The sequence below is a fragment of the Xiphophorus maculatus genome, chromosome 24, assembly GCF_002775205.1.
Source record: "Xiphophorus maculatus strain JP 163 A chromosome 24, X_maculatus-5.0-male, whole genome shotgun sequence".
Taxonomy (NCBI): Eukaryota; Metazoa; Chordata; class Actinopteri; order Cyprinodontiformes; family Poeciliidae; genus Xiphophorus; species Xiphophorus maculatus.
Genome location: NC_036466.1, coordinates 10,497,689 through 10,514,323, shown reverse-complemented (window position 1 = coordinate 10,514,323; position 16,635 = coordinate 10,497,689). Strand labels below are relative to the sequence as shown.

The following is a 16,635-nucleotide window of genomic DNA, read 5'->3' as shown; positions in this document are numbered from 1 at the left end:
AAAAATGATGAAAAGGGATTTATAAATGTTTTCCTTATGTTAAATGTATAAGAACATCACTGCTCTAATGGCTGACAAATTATTAATACAATATGTATGTCAGGTGAATCTTCTGTAAATGAGTTCAGTCCAATCAGCTTTCTAGTGAGGATGGGGAAAAGGAAATCCTCCTGAGATCTGGACTGGAATGAGGTGAGGAAGAGGAGGAGACAGAGGACAAAAAGAGAAGAAGAGCTGGAGCTACAGAGAAGCGAAAATATTAAACGTTTTTATTCAACTAAACGTCATTCAGCGATGAAGCACATCCTGCTGGCCGTTCTTTGGTCCGGCCTCAGCCTCCGACTGGTTCTGCACAGCAGAGCCGAGGAAGGTCTGGAGTTCCCGAACTTTGACGGGAAGGACCGGGTTCTGGACATTAACGAGCGCAACTACAAGAAGGCCCTGAAGAGGTACGACCTGCTGTGCCTGTTCTTCCACGAGCCGGTGCCCAACAACAAGGGCCTGCAGAAACGCTTCCAGATGACGGAGCTGGTGCTGGAGGTGAGGCAGAGAATTCATTTTATTTACGGTTTTATTTATTTATTTTGGATTTTTAAAATGTCTTCCAGTGTTAAATACTGATCTGAATTTAAAGTTTATTGATTTTTGCATTATTAGTATTATATTACTTAAAAATAAAACAGCTGAAACCAAAATTTGACTTTATCCTTGTGTTTGTCTGCTTTAGTATAACCTGAAAAAATTCTTTTAATATTGTCAACTTGATTAATTCACTAATTGTTTTTTTTTTTTAACTTAAACGTATTATGTGATCTCCGGTGGATTGAACATTCAGTTGTTGTTTCTGCGTCATTTTATTAATTACAATCGTTCTTAAAACCATTTAAAAATTCACATTTTATTTGCTGATTTCTTTTTGCTCCGACTCTCCAGCTCACAGCTCAAGTCCTGGAGAATAAAGACATTGGTTTTGGGATGGTGGACTCCCAGAAAGACGCCAAAGTAGCAAACAAACTGGGTACGGCTTAGCATCTAACACTGATGATAATGATTATCATTGATTATGTGGCTAAATAATCCCCTTGGTCCCCATCAGGTCTGCAGGAAGTCGGAAGTGTTTATGTGTTTAAGGACGACCGCGTCATTGAGTTCGACGGGGAACTTTCAGCAGACACCTTAGTGGAATTTCTATTGGATGTAAGTGGGAAAATACGGCATTTATCTCACGATTAGTCCATGAAAACACAACTGTTTTGCTTCCTAATATAAAATAACAGATCTAAGTAATTTACACTCAACTTACGTTGAAAGGGTTGTGAAACCGAACTACATAAGTTTTAAACAATTCATTCCTTACTTAAAGGACGTTAGAGAAAACGTTGCTGTCCAAATCACAAAAATCCATAATGACATTTTAATGTGTTTTATTGGGATATTATAAACATAAATACGTAAATAACTGTTGGATTTTCAATAATTAATGCACATTTTCCATTTGGTTGAGTTTCCAGAAAAGAATCTCGCATCATGATGCTGCCACCACCGTGTTTAGTATTCAGACCATATTTGGACTGAAAACTGTCACACTTTGCTTCCAGGTTCTGGAGGATCCGGTGGAGATCATCAACAACGCCATGGAGCTGCGGGCCTTCGAGAGGATGGAGGAGGACATCCGCCTCATCGGCTACTTCAGAGGAGAGGACTCCTGTCAGTCCGTCTAAACTCTGAGACAATTCACGTTTTAAATGACGTATTTAAAGCTGCAGCTCGTACCTTTTACTTGTTCAAACTGTCGCCTTGTTATGTCTCCTTGAGCTGCACCACCCGATCAAAAACAACCAATCAGAGCTAGGAGGCGGGGCTTAATGCTCCCAATCAACATTGCGCTAAATGAGTTTAAAGTTGTTAAAGTTTAATCAGTTTTTTATTGATTTGGACAAATTTATTTTCCTAATTTTGTTATTTTTTGTGACTTATGTGAACTATTGTCATTTTTGGTCCTTAAAGTACCAAAAATTTCCACTTTACTTTATATTTTTGTTCATCTGATGATGTAATTTTTAAATATTAAATGATTGATAGTTTGATTAGTTACTCAGTACTTGAGCAGACGTTTTACACGAGTAATTTCTACTATTACTTTTTACTTTTACTTGAATAAAAGCATGTTGAAGTAGTTCTAGTCTTATCCAAGTACAATTTTTGGGAACTTTATATGGTGACAAATTTAATCAATATATATATATTTTTAAATATTTTGAATAAAACTAACATCCTGCAGGTTGAGTGAGTTAAAAAAAGTAGCCGGCGTCTCATTGGTGCCCCAGTGAGCCGCTGAGATGCTAATGGATCCAGAGGCTAATGATGCTACATCACCATGAAGCCTGTTAAAGAGAAACCTGATTCCAGACACTCTCACTTCGTCCCAGGAGACGCTTATAATAGCGCCCAGCTTTTCATGTAGTAGGTCAAACTGCAATTATAGTCAAAAAAAGAAGAGAGAGACAAATGATCCTGGCACAGATTTTTATTAAACCCCGAAATTTAGAAAACTGAGCAAAGATGAAGCGGTTTGCTACTTTCTTCCCACATCGAGGCTTCTTTTAGTTATGCTTCTATTATTTATTCTTAGTTAATTAATTTTTCTCTGTTACTTGTTTTGCCAGACTACAAAGCTTTCCAGGAAGCTTCAGAGAGATTTCAACCTTACATCAAGTTCTTTGCAACATTCGATAAATCTGTAAGTAATAATAGTGCCATTCTTTCCGTCTGTGGATTTTTAAAATTAATTATTTGATCTTTTTTTTGTTGCACTGAAATGTTTCAGATTTACAAATTTAAACTGAGACAAAATAGCAGGAGTAAGCAGAAAATGTAGCAGAACAGAGTAAATATTGTTTTTCTAGTATGATAACCCTGGAAAAAAGAGCCGCAATTTACCAATAAAATTTATTTTTAATTACCAGTAATCACTAATTACCTCGGAGTTAAAATGTTTAATATTTCTTATTCTTCTTTACATTACTGCTGTGTTCCTCTCATGCTACAGCCAACATTTCTGTGTTCCAGATCTATGTTGATTTAGTGGGATTGCTCATTTCTTGTTCAGGAACCAAACAAGCAACTGTTAGCAATAGTACATTATTTCTTTTACAGAAACCTAGCTTGCTTTGACAACGACTAGAACAAAATAATTCAATAATATCTTACTGCAGATGCAGTACCTAAACTTAGCCTTAACCTAACGGCTAAAGTTAGAGCTAGTGATGTGAGTGAAGGCCTGGAAAAAACAAAACAAAAAAAACCTGCTGGATGTTCAACTTCTCAAAAAGAATTAAATTATTAGCACCTTTAAGGCTAATCAAACATGTAGGAACTACTCAAAAGTCAATTTGTCTTTTAAAGTTGAAGTTAAAACCTTATAATAATCTTATTCCAGTGGATTTAAAGTAGCTTCAGCAGTGGCAACTTACTCATTTTTGTTACCTGTTTTTGCTAGCTTTTTTAAGACTCCCTTTTATGCCAGCTGCTTTAATTGTTTATTGAAGAATTAGGATGTAAATGTACGTTCAATTGTCTCCAAAAAAATATTTATGGGGTTTTAGTACAGTAGACTGAAAAATATTCGCAATTAACATATTTAACGCATTAGAAGAACTTCTAATCGTATTACATTGACAGCATTGCGTTGCTCTAGGTTGCCAAACATCTCTCCCTAAAGATGAATGAAGTGAATTTCTACGAACCGTTCATGGAGGAGCCGGCCATCTTGCCTGGGAGACCTCTGTCTGAGCTGGACATCGTTGAGTTTGTCAACCAACACAGGAGGTAAGTTCTGTAGAGGTCAGAGTTCAGACGAAGTAAAGCGTGACTTACAGTGTTATCGCTACAGGGCTACACTGAGGAAGCTGCGGGCAGAGAATATGTTTGAGATTTGGGTGAGCAATGAAATATTTGGTATTTAAATGAACTTTTTTGTCTATTATAGCAGCCTCAGTTGATGTAAAACGTTTTTACTTCTGTTCTCTAGGAGGACGATATGGACGGGATACATATTGTTGCCTTCGCCGAGGAGGAAGATCCAGGTCCGTATTCATCTATTCAAAGATTTGTACTGTTTCAAACTGCACAGGGTTGTGGGAAAAAGTTTTTTTCATCACACTTTATAAAATCGCTAAATTTGGCTTTCAAATGTTGATTGATCCTTTCATCAGGTGAAAAAAAATGTATTAAGCACATAACTAATTAGCCTCAAATAGACCTAATTACTGCCAGAACTCTAAAACCAATAAACAATATCCACAAGACCTGTATGACAACACGAAGTAGGCTGAAAGAGCTCAATAGGCAACTAATTTTGCTCCAATCTCTAGTAGCTGCGTTTCCTTTGATCATATAATTTTGTCAATTTAAATTACGATAATAAATTTGCTTAATGAAAACACATCAATTTAAAAATGGCTTTTTTGATGAAAAGATAGTTTGTCATCTGCCTCAAAATTAATGTAATTTAGAAAACTGCAAAGGAATTATTTTGCGCCATGTGATCAACAACTGGATGTTACTACAGCCAGAAACGATGAAGAACATAACAGGAAGTGGTTGTATAATCATGGCGAATCATGTTTTTAATGACTTATCATGTGAACAAATTTATTCATATGTGATTTTAATTACGTTTTGTATGTAATAGAAACACTACAATTGTGAAATTATGTTTTTTAACGTTTGTAGAATGGCAAGAAAGTTTTTCGCACGTTTATAATGAAAACTATCTGACTATCAGTTTAGAAAGCGTTACAAAGGAATTTTTAAGGCTTCGGAACTACATAGCTCATCAAAGTCCAAACTTATTTGCTATACAACAATCTTAAACATGCCAGTTATGTTTAAAAATCATCTAATATGGCCAAATTAAAACATTTCTGCAATGAAGAGTGAAACAAAATTCCTCCACAGCGAGGCAAAGTTTGTGTTTTTTCCCTTAAATATTTTTGTAAAAGTTTAAAATCTTGAGTTATGTATCTTTTTTCTTATAAAACAAGCTTCATTTCTTCAGATGGCTACGAGTTCCTGGAGATCCTGAAAGATGTGGCGAGAGACAACACCAACAATCCGGAGCTGAGTATCGTCTGGATCGATCCCGACGACTTTCCTCTGGTTCTGCCTCACCATCGCATTTCCTCTCCTCCACAAAAACCCTAAAGTACGTGAAATAAAACATAAACCTGACATGTGTTGTCCCAACAGCTGACCACTTACTGGGAAAAAACCTTCAAGTTGGATCTGTTCAGGCCCCAGATCGGCGTAGTAAACGTCACAGACGTAAGCAGCTCTCAGATTAGAACGACTGAAAATGTTGATGTTTAGTAAGACGGCGTGGCCTTTGTTGCAGGCGGACAGCGTTTGGCTGGACATGTCCAACGACGAGGACCTGCCCACGGCGGAGGAGCTGGAGGACTGGATCGAGGACGTCCTGTCCGGCAGGGTGAACACCGAAGACGACGACGAATTTGCCGATGAGCGGGAAGACGAGGTCTACGTCTCAGAAGACGGCGACGGAAATCCGGAAGACGAGAACGACGGAGATGATAGAGACTATTAGCCTGCAAGAGTTAAAGTTTGGGTTCATTCGTTAAAGAAACATTTAAGGTAGTGGCTTTATTAAATATGTAGATGGTAGATGCCTGAAGCTGTAGTTCTTCTTCTTCTTCTTCTGATTAATTCCTCTTTGCAACTTAAAGGACAAAAATGTCTTTGTGCAACAAATGAAAACAAGTTTTAGAAGAATAAAAGAAATGACGTAGCGAGCCTGTGTATATTTTTCTCTAACCAATAAATATCGTTCTTCAATGAATGACATTTCATGAATTTATACCACCTAGCAGAAACACTTAAAACTGAGCCCCATTTAGTCTGATTCCCCTAAGTAAAAACCGAAACATCCAATCTGTTTCAAAAGTAATCATTAATAAATCGACTCCAATCACATCAAACTCTTAATGTTTCCTTGGAAACGACCAAAATAAAAGAGAAAATCTCCTATTTTCTTGATGTGCTGACCGTTCAGTTAGCTTTAAAACCACAAATGAACGTTTAGTTAACTCTCTCCTGAGTTACTGTATCTACTAGCATTGAAACTCAGATCAGGAACTTCTGATTTATTTCTATGTTAAAATAGTTTCAGATCAATTAAGAACCTGTGACAAGATTATGCTGAAATAATTAGGAAACAATTTGTTTTATGCAATGTTAGCTAACAAGGGCTGAATTTACGTAAATGCATGCCACACTTTTCAGATTGTCAAGCACATAAAATAATTTCTGAAGGTAAGTGTGTGTTTGTTGTTTTTCAAACACACACAAATTAGTCCTAATTGAAGCAAAATGAATCTCTTCCTCTTTCAGTGAACATTTTCATGCTGAATTATTCAAACATTGGTAAATAATTCAGCTCTGTAATGGTAGTGGACACCTGGACTTTGAGGCCCCTGGTGCCCGGAAAACTTCATAATGAGAGCCACAGATAAAAATAAAAAAATCTCCACATGAATAAAAGATGCAAAGCTACTCAAGAATCGCTATGCGTGATAAAGAGGATGTTAGTTCAGACAAGGCAAGTAAACATGTCACAGTCTCTCTAGAGGAAACTGAGGTCATAAAATCTAAATCTGACGTTTGTGGGAATTAAAAGAAACGAGGTGTGTGAGATTTGTTAAGGAGTCGCTTTTTGCTCCAAACCAAAAACCGGCGGGTTTTCCTGTTTCGATTCAATCGCCACATAACCAGGTCATCACAGAGACGGAAACGAGGGGAAGGCAGCTTTCCATTTAGATGCAAATTCTCCAATCAGAGCCGACATTCGTTTAGCCGCGCGGCTCTGACGGGCCGGCGGCGAGCCAGTTACCTCTGAGCTCCATGACGACGAGAAAACCACAAAAAAAAAAAAGACAGAAGAGGATGTTTGGTCCAGACGTGTCACCCAGCAGAGCGGGACGCTTAACGAACAACGACAGGCGGAGAGAGTTGGCGAGCCAGACAGGAAGTAAACCCGTATGGAGACGATGATTAGCTAAACAATGGCCTGTTTTAGAGTGACGGATTGCACGTGACGTCACGCTCTCCAGAACTCTGCTATGATGGACATTAAAACAACCAATGCAACCTTTAAAGCCTGTATAAAAATAGACAAAAATTGCTTTTATTTAGTTAATTTCACTTTAAAAATAGTCACAGGTGCTCAGTTTCCTGTTCTCAGCTGACAGGAGTGGCACCTGGTGTGGTCTTCTGCTGCTGTAGCCTTTCCCTCCCTCCCTGAACGTCTGACCACCGTTATCTGTCGACTTCAAATGAGTGGAAGAACGGGTCGCTTCGTTAGGAAATGCTCCGACTCCTGCATACTACTCAGGAATCCTCCAATTTCTCCTTTTAGCAAACTCTCTAAGGGAAGATGTTGAGGTTTACAGCAGAAGTGAACGACCTTCGTGAAAATACTCCGTCCTCTGGAAAACAACGAGCTCAGTCAACTTTAACAGAGCAAAAACTAAATGCCATTAAAGCGATGCAGAAAATATTGTTAAAAAGTTTCAATCATCTTTTCTGTGATTTGTACGATGGAATAATTATGAGAATAGTCAAAATATTAGCAGATTATAGACCTAATTTTACTTGAAGAAAATCTTAAAATTTTGATAAGTTGTTTTAATTTTTGTTATTGTAGTTCTCCTAATATTATGACTTTAGTCGCGCAATATTTAGCTTTTAATGTCATCTGACTTTATTCTCCTTCTACTATAACACATCATTCAGTATATAAAGGCTACAGACCATATTTGTTAACGTTTTTATCGTTAAAAAGCTTCTGTACGGCGTCTTCGGGTCATTTTCTCCTAAAAGTGGCGCCAATCAGAATACACCAGGCTGCACCTGCAGCTGTCCAGATGGTGCGTTTGTTGCTTCAGGACATTCGAGAACCACTCTGCCACACATCGTTTTCCAGTCAAAAACAGCCCAACATACAGTGGAAATTTTGAATTACAAAAATAAAACGCACCTGCATAAAATAAAACTGGCTGAAGCGAAGCTGCAATCCTAAATAACAAGCAGCATCACAGCAGTTTTACAAATGTTCATAAAGTTGTTTTGTTTTTACAAATATTAATGTTGTGCAACTGAAAAGGGCCTGAAAATTCATAGTCAGAAGCCCGACTGTGGACAGAGAGGGCCGTTACCAGGCAACAGTGGGACAGATGGGGACGAAAAGGCAGGACACACACAAACACACACAGCCTTATTAATATCCTTCTGGGGGCCCAAAGGTAGCTTAGTGAGTTGTGGGGCCCGCCCTTTCTAGACGCCCTAGTGTGCTTGGGACCCTCCATGGTGATAAAAATAAGTGCACACACACACACACACACACACACACACAGATGTGCGTGTTTACATAAATACAGTGTAAAAACATGAGGCACCGTCAAGTTACGATCAGAAGGTAAACCATACAGATTTTGTTTTTCTTCAGCTTTATACACCTGTGCCAATCCTGGTGGAACCACCAGGGGGCAGTAGAGGCCACAATGATTCCTGACCTCTGTGATTTGTGTCACTTTGCAGAGTGCAGCAGCACTCTGCAAAGTGCTGCTGGGATTTTTAGCTTATATAGGAGTATTTTTATTGTTATCATGCAAAAAACAAGTCCTACTTAAAGGGACTGACCTCCAAAGATTGGATGTTTATGAGACGTCAGGCGGTAGAAGAAAAACCCAGTTGGGACGGCGGTTCCACCCTGCTGATCCGCCTCCGCCGATTCCTGGTCTGATACAACGAAGCGATGAGAAGCGCTGACATGGAAATCACTGCCGAGCTCAGAGGCTGGGTGAAAACTTTTTACACTACTGTGGAAATATATTCGCACCTTAGTAAAAAAATTTTTTTTTTTAAAATCTGAAAAGTGTGGCGTATAGGTTTTTAAAAAAAAAACTTTGTTTTCCATCATTAGAATTTTATTATAATCAGAATTCTGACTTTAATCTCCTGAAATTAAAGTCACAAACAACAGGTCATAATACTAAGATTAAACTCAAAGCTCTGAGAATAAACTCAGAATTTTGAGGAAAAAAATATAATTCTGAAGTGAGTCAAAACTTTGAGAAACAATTATAATTGAGATTAAAGTCATAATTTTGAGAACAAAACTTGTAATTCTGAGATTAAAGTCATAATTTTGTTGTGTTGGAATGGCCCAGTCAAAGTCCAGAATAAGTCAAACTGAAGTTCTCCATTGAAAAAGGAGCTAATAACCAAATCAGAATGTGCAAAATTTTTAGTTTGTAGAGGGATAACGGTCAAGATGTGGAAAATAAGTGCATGCCACACTTTTCAGATTTTCCTCTGTTGTTAATTACATCAAATACCAATAAAATGTTCCGGTTTGTAGTTTTAACTGGACAAAATGTTACAGGAGCAAGAAGACTGCTACATTTTGCCGCCATTTTCATTCACAATAGAAACCAGTTCTTTATAAAAGCGCTTTTAATGTGTAAAAAAACATGAAGATCTGTCATTTAAAGTCTGGAAACTTTTGCTTGGAAGGGGCAAAGCAGACGTAGAACTGACAGAATGTGCTGCTACGTGACACAGAGCCGCTCTGCAGAAATCAGTAGTTATTTCTATATTTCAGAACCAGCAGCTCTGTCTCGTCATGTCAGGCAGATGCGGCAGACACTCATTACATTATTACTCCATTATTACATCATTACTCATTCTCCTACTTAAGTGTATATTTTTCAGAATTAAATATCTGTATGATTTTCCTTCTATGCCCTATTTATGTTGGTTCTGGCAAATAAAATCCCAAGTTTGCAAAATCCAATTTCTCTTACATCATATTTGAAATGTAAAGCATTTTTACAACTGAAGGTGACATAGTTACCAGATTGTGCTATAAAATGGTTCCATGTACCTGGAAATACATCATACTGCCCCTTTAATACTTTTGAAAGGGACTGTATAATCATACATACAGTATTGTGCACAACCTAATCTCGATCAAACCCGTGAGCGAAATCCTGCAACAATTCTTCTTTTCACCAAGTCAAACATTAAAATAGCAATAATTTCAGACATGTGATATATAAATTCATTTATATATATATTCATATATATTAAAAACAAAGAAAAGTACATATAAAAAACTTCAAACCCTAATTAGCAACATTTGAAAGCAATGTGACATGGTGAGGAATAAAAAAACAAAACAGAAAAATAGCTGGTGTCCTACACCGAGGTTTCAGACTGTAGTCGCAGGACAAACTTGTGAGATTTGGGGTCGATGTATTCCTCCGACATCTGGACGTAAGGGATCTTCTTGGACGTCACCACCAGGCTGAAGTCCACACACTTGAGCAAGAAGATGCTTCCGTCCTTCAGGCCGCTGGTGACCGACGCCTCGCTGATCAGCGTCCAGCGGCGGCCCAGCCAGTGGTCCTTACCGTACTGCAGGGTGGGCCCCGGCGACAGGTAGCTCTCCAGAAAAGCCTGGATGGAAAACGGCACAAAGCAGGAGTAATGAAAACATTAATACTGACCCGATGCAGCGCGTATCAGCTGTTATCTGACGATGACTAGCTGCTAGCTGGCAAGTAGTCCATATAACGCGCTAAATCTTAAATGTACACTTGATATATAAAAGAAAAATGGACCCAGTGATTTACTACTAATTGTCAACACTGATAACTAGTTAACAATGTCAAGAAAAAGTTTTAATTAAGAAAAAAAATATCAAGGGAGAAGGATGTAGCTCAGTTATGCTAGCTTGACTTTGACAACTTAACATGTATATGTGCTGTGGAATTCTGTGTGTTTCGGTTCAGTTAGAAAATTTAAAAAAGGCAACTTGAACATACCAACTGTGACAGAATTAGCTAACCTACCGCCGCTGTGTTAGATTAGCTAATAGCAGCAGTAACTAATCTAACAGCGATCACTTATTAATAATTGTAAAATAAACATCAAACCTGAAAACTTAAAACAAGACATTGCATCCTTTCTTTAGATTCTTTGTGTAATTTTCCTGCTAGTGTGGCGCGCGATACATCCCGTAACATATGAATCCAGTGATATCTATCCCTGATTGGACCCTCAGAACTTCAGGCGCTGACCTTGGGCGTCAGGTTGTTGGTGATGCAGAAGGCCAGGTGCTGCTGGATGCTCTCCATGCTGTGGCAGTGCTGCTGCTTGGTGGTCCTCAGGTATTTCTGCAAGGCGCGCGCCATGGAGGGGAAGATGGCTTGAGCCGCCTCTCGGGGGTCCATCACGTCCCCCGGGGCCTTCTTCGGCTCCTCCTCCTGCATGCGCTTGATGTGGGTGAAGGCCTCCTCCACTGCCACCACCAGTCTGGGAGGAAGCACAGCAAACAAATGAGGAACATTCATGGCACACCTTTCCAACTCTGACTTCATTTGAAAGGGGCAGTTTTATGTAAAATCGACTTTTGTAGCTTTACATCATGTTATATTATTCACTGGAGTGTTGCTTTGATTCTTTCATTCATGTTTGAGGAATCCTTTCATTTCCACGCCTGGTTGGAAATTAAAGGATTCGCCTTCGAGGTGAAGCTCCTCCCCCACTCAGCTCCTTCAGACTAGCCAGCAGCAATTAGCAAACACCTGGTGGAACTGCGCATCTCATTATAGGAGCTGCTTCTCAGAGCAACGCTGGTAAAAATGTTGCTAAAGGGTTAATAGAGGAGCCATGTTGTCATAAAGAAAGAGCAGGCGTTTTTAAAGAGACAGAGACCCAATTACAAGGTGTTAAATTACAAAGTCCAATTTCTTTTGGTCATTTTTGATATATAAAGCATTTTTATAACAACTGAAGATTACAGTTACTTGTCCATGCTGTACTATGTGTCTTGAAAAAAAAAAAAAATACTGTTCCTTTAAACTAAGCGGAAATATTTTTCCCCTACAGATGATTTTCCTGAGATTGTGAAAACCAATGTTTAGAACGCTGAAGCTGTTATGTCTGGCTGTTTATATTGAACTTTACCACACTTTAAAAAATTAAGTCCATTATTATCATTTTGTTTTTTTATTATTTGTTGAACCTGCATTCTATAACAGGTTAAGATTTACTACTCACTAACTCTCCCCGTCTCCTTTGGTGGAGGAAGAGTTTGTTTTCCCCCCACCAAACTTTCCTCCTCTGATTCAAATCAGGTATTTAGAACCCTAAGCTATATAAAAATACCTGAATTCAAATTTCAGACAGAGTATGTTTTCCTTTTTCGTTTTTTACGCATAAATTTAATTTCCGTGGCTTCCACACTCACCGCGCCCTGCGTTTGCGGACGCGCCTCTCGTGCTCGGCCTCCTCATAGTAGAGCTCGTTGTGGCTGGTGTCGCGGCGCCGGGCTGCAGCTGCGATCATGGCTCTGGACTGGGACTGGGCCATTCCCGCTGAGGCGTTGTTCCCCGGACCTGAAATCAGCAGAAATCAACAGACTTGAAGAGAAGTCAAAAAAAAAGCTCGTCAGACATTGTAAAAATCACTTGAAGTCACGTGGGTGCTTAGAAACAACATTTAATCAAGCAGAGATTATGGTCTCTCTCTCAAAATGCAGCAGAAAGAGAAGCAGAGGAAGCCTCTGAGCAGCTGCTGCAGAATAAAAATGAAGAATAGCGACACTCGAGGGAGGAACGACAACTGTCGGCGATCCAGCTAGTGACTTAAGGTGGAAGACAAACGGCTAACTTGAGCGCCTGAATGAATCTTGAGTACGCCTGAGGAACGGCGATAATTTAATCGATGGGTTGTGTTACATTCCTGCCAGCTGACACCAGCGTGAAACTTTTCCCTCAACCTGTGGCATGCAGACAGAAGAGTGCTGTGTGTTTTAGCCAGTGACTCAATCAGCAGCAGAAACATCTTCACATACTTACTGTCCCACAGGTAGGCTTTCAGTCTAGCCTCAAAGACGTCTTAAAGGGGTTAGCGTCGGGGCAAACGAGGAGAAATAAAGTTATTATGAAGGACATCAACTCAGTCTGCTTGCAGTTTTTACACGTTGCAGCACATTAACTATAAATCATCCGGGCTTCATGCAACTGTCCACAATTTCACAATTATGTTGCATTAAGAAATCGATTTCTGCCTTCCAGCATCCAAATGTCCTGTAATGAGTTAATACAAGCTGCTGGGCTGATAAGGCAATCATTAATATTTTTTTTCATCAAAAACTGTGAGTTTATCACAGAAGGTGCTGGCAACACTGTTCAGCGTGGGAGTTGTTACTGAGGGAGGAAAACAGCATAAATGTGTTTAAAAATAAAGCACAGAACTGCTTTAAAGCCGAAGCGTCAAATCAAGATGATGAATGTTCTTAAAGGGCCGAATGTATTGATAAAACTGTTAAAATATTAATTAATTCTTAAAATTAAATAATACTGAACATATTCTCAGTCACTCCAGGATTTCACGCTTGTTTTTGTGATTTTTTTAATATAATGGTAAATGTGACTTTTTATCATTTGACCTAAAGTAAGGTGCAGGAAGTGTTTAGTAGAAATACTGCCACCTGCAGGTGGGAATTAATTATCACTTAGAGCCTAACTTTTTCATCATTTTTGCAAAACATCTGCAATAAACTCAAAATTGTGCATTAGTGCAAAAAGGTGAAACAGTTTTGCTAATTTTGTGTGAATTTCCACAATAATTCAAGAAACTGGAGGAGCAGATTGATGTAATTTGGCAGTAAACAGATAAAAACAGCTTTGAATTGATTGATAAAATAATATTTGAGCTGTTATCTTGACGGTTCTATTTATGTGTCTTTAGAGTCTAGAGGGAGACTGTTGACTTTTTATTCTCAGATTTTTTCCCAGAATTTTGTCTTTTTTCTCAAAATTTTGACTTTTTTCTATCAGATTCCCCCCCAGAATTCTGACTTTTAATCTTAGAAAGTTAAATTCAGAATAATTCTGGTACATTCTGAGAAAAAAGTCAAAATTCTGTGAAAAAATAATAAGAAGAAAATTTCTGAGGCCCTAATTGTCTTCCGTTGAAAACGGCATTTTAAGCATACAATGGCTAATTTTTTCAAGGTTCTGTTTACGTGTCCCTCTGGGCCACATAAAACCTCATAGCGGGCCAGATTTGGCCCACTGGCCTTGAGTTTGACACATATGTGCTGGAGTATTAGAAAAAGCCCAAATACACAGCAGACATGCAGGGAACTCACCGTCCACGTTGTAGACCTTGAGGCCGGCCAGGTGCTTGGCCGCCCGGGACTTGGAGGCAGAAAGCAGAGCCGGGTTGTGGATGGGGAAGTCGCAGTAGTAGCGCTCTATGATGGCCAGGGCGGCCCGCTGAATACTGGAGGAAACAAGGGGAAGCAAATCAGAGAGGCGTTGTAGCCCAAAGCTGCTCTGGACTGATGGAGAAGGAAACAGAAAAACAAGCCACAAGACATTTTTCTTTCTGTGTAAGGTACTAAAAACCTGCTGTAGGTTTGAAAATGCTCCAGAGGAAGACGAAATAACAGATGGAGGAGATTTTGGCTCACTTTCAAATATTTATGACTCAAAAAAAAGCATTTCTTGAGGATAACAAGCGCCACTCACACAAAGAAGAGAAAGCAGTGAGCATGAAAAGAGATGTTTGCTTCTAATGGAGGAATCACGAAAAGAAAAACAAATTAGAAAGTATTCACACTCCTTCAACCTTTTCACATTTAATCAGTGAAAAAATACAAACTTCAATAGAACACAAAATACGGTGTAATTCCTACATTGAAAAAACACAAAATATTTTTGTCTGTTGCGTTTGAAATAGACTAAACTATCTTAGAAGTAACTTTTCAGTAAGATATACTAACTTGTTTTAAGTAAATAAATTCTTAATATTGATCAAAAGTTACTAGTTTTATTGGCAGATTATTTCACTTATGAAAAGGCAAAAATGTTTTATTATAAACGAAACAATAGAACTAGAACTTCTTTCCAAATTTTAAGGAATTATTTACTTAAAACAAGCTAATATATCTTGCTGAAAAGTAACTTGTAAGTTAGTTTTGTCTTATTTCAAGTGTACAAAGATATTTGCAAAAAAAACTTAACAGAAAAAAACTTTTTTCAGTGTAAGTGGTTGGAAAATAATTTGTAATTTTTGATATTTTTACTGAAAAGTAAACAATCAGTTATGCTCTCCACAAATATGGACTTAAAAGAAAAACTAATTCTAAATATACTTTTATTTATTTAAAAATTTTGATGTGTAATGGCTGCATTTAGCTAAATGTAATGTCTGAATTGTTGATTTTTGTGTTTTTATCATGTAAAGCATTTGAACCGCCTTGTTGCTGAAACATGCTTTACAAATAAGCTTGACTGATATTTATCTACATATCTAAGAATAAAGACTAAAATCAAAAGACCTGTATCAAATATTTAGTTTATGGTTGTAACATAATAAAACCTGGACGTGTTCAGAGTGGATTGATGCTGCTGGAGCATTAAAATTAATGACTTTGTGAACAGCAGAGCGCCACCATGTTTGTCACATTTCAAAGAGAAGGATCAACAGGAAACCAATTCATGTATTTTCTCTAGATTTATTTAGTGAAGGTCGCAGTCGCAGCACTTCCTGACAAAACACAGGTTGGCGACAGGTGAGCTGTAGTTCAAAAAGTCATCAACTTTTCCAAATAACAAGCTCTTCTTCTAAGATTTGACTGGAATTAGCTGTGAATCTACTTTCTGCCCAGATGACAGGATGACCCTCCATGTTTTCAAACGTGAAACTTGATGTCATGAGAGGAGAAAGAAGTCGGCAGCTGCAGCTTGGATGGGCGTCGCTGCGTGCCAGGTCTTGTCTTTCACAGCCCAGGACGATTAGACCGACTGTACACAAGCAGGCTGTTTTCACATGTTATATTCCATAAATCATCTGCTCTTATAATGTAATAAGCTGCCTCGTGTTCCAGGAAGCGCAATTAATCACCTCCAACTGGTAACAGCAGCAGTTTATAATTAGTAGCTGAACTTCGACAATTCTGAATAGCCGAGTTTAATACAAATGTTGTTGCTTTAAATGTTCTAGTTTTTGTTATTGTAGTATTTAAAACAGTTACCTAAAGGTTAGCTGCACTAAACCTAAAGCACAAATAATAAACATACAGTAAATTATGCTAATGCTAAAGCGCTAACTTTAATTAAGATTATATTAGATATTGTATTTATGTTAACGTTATGTTTTCTACGTTATGTTTATTTTATTTGGTTCCTTTAAGTTTGAAATAACGAGGAAACAGAACTGCGGTGTAAAAACACACTTCAAAATAAGAGCATGAAAATGAACAAAGAATTCCTAAGATTTGGTAACAAAAACTTCAACTCATATGTAAATATAAATAAATTAGCATTTCACAATTGATACGGAAAAATTAATGCAAGTGCGCTAAATATTTTCAAAGTTAGCAAAAGCGCTAAACAGAAAACAGGTATATAAAAAGGTTTGAGCACCAAACTGAGGCATGTTTCACACAGTAAAGTTACCATTAAGAGTTTCTCCACAAATGCTCCACATTCTGTTGCTCTTTCCCATCAGGTGAAGTACTTTCAATCTTTTCTACCCCCT

General features: G+C 38.1%; 2 protein-coding genes across 3 annotated transcripts in view; one reads left to right on the top strand and one right to left on the bottom strand.

Moving 5' to 3' along the window:
* The first annotated feature begins 197 nt into the window (after positions 1-197).
* On the top strand, positions 198-5,857 carry LOC102233799 (calsequestrin-2-like). The gene is made up of 11 exons (XM_005813101.2): positions 198-540; positions 934-1,018; positions 1,097-1,197; positions 1,599-1,707; positions 2,667-2,740; positions 3,698-3,828; positions 3,893-3,938; positions 4,031-4,085; positions 5,060-5,160; positions 5,251-5,325; positions 5,396-5,857. The coding sequence occupies exons 1-11, from the start codon at positions 295-297 to the stop codon at positions 5,603-5,605; spliced, it is 1,233 nt and encodes a 410-aa protein (XP_005813158.1). The 5' UTR covers positions 198-294; the 3' UTR covers positions 5,606-5,857.
* Positions 5,858-10,126: 4,269 nt separating this feature from the next.
* The window catches only part of vangl1 (VANGL planar cell polarity protein 1), a 39,952-nt gene continuing 33,443 nt past the window's right edge, over positions 10,127-16,635 (bottom strand). For both annotated transcript variants that reach the window (XM_005813098.2, XM_023329828.1), the window contains 4 exons: positions 14,240-14,373; positions 12,332-12,479; positions 11,160-11,394; positions 10,127-10,536 (listed from right to left, as the gene is read on the bottom strand). In XM_005813098.2, the coding sequence (XP_005813155.1) occupies positions 10,276-10,536; positions 11,160-11,394; positions 12,332-12,479; positions 14,240-14,373 (778 nt within the window). In that variant the 3' untranslated portion in view covers positions 10,127-10,275. The remainder of the gene's footprint in view (positions 10,537-11,159; positions 11,395-12,331; positions 12,480-14,239; positions 14,374-16,635) is intronic.

Coding starts and splice junctions, on each gene's coding strand:
- LOC102233799 (XM_005813101.2), top strand. CDS start 295: ATGAAGCACATCCTGCTGGCCGTTCTTTGGTCCGGCCTCAGCCTCCGA. Junction 1,708..2,666: donor CTTCAGAGGAGAGGACTCCT/GTCAGTCCGTCT, acceptor TTGTTTTGCCAG/ACTACAAAGCTTTCCAGGAA. Junction 3,829..3,892: donor TTTGTCAACCAACACAGGAG/GTAAGTTCTGTA, acceptor TTATCGCTACAG/GGCTACACTGAGGAAGCTGC.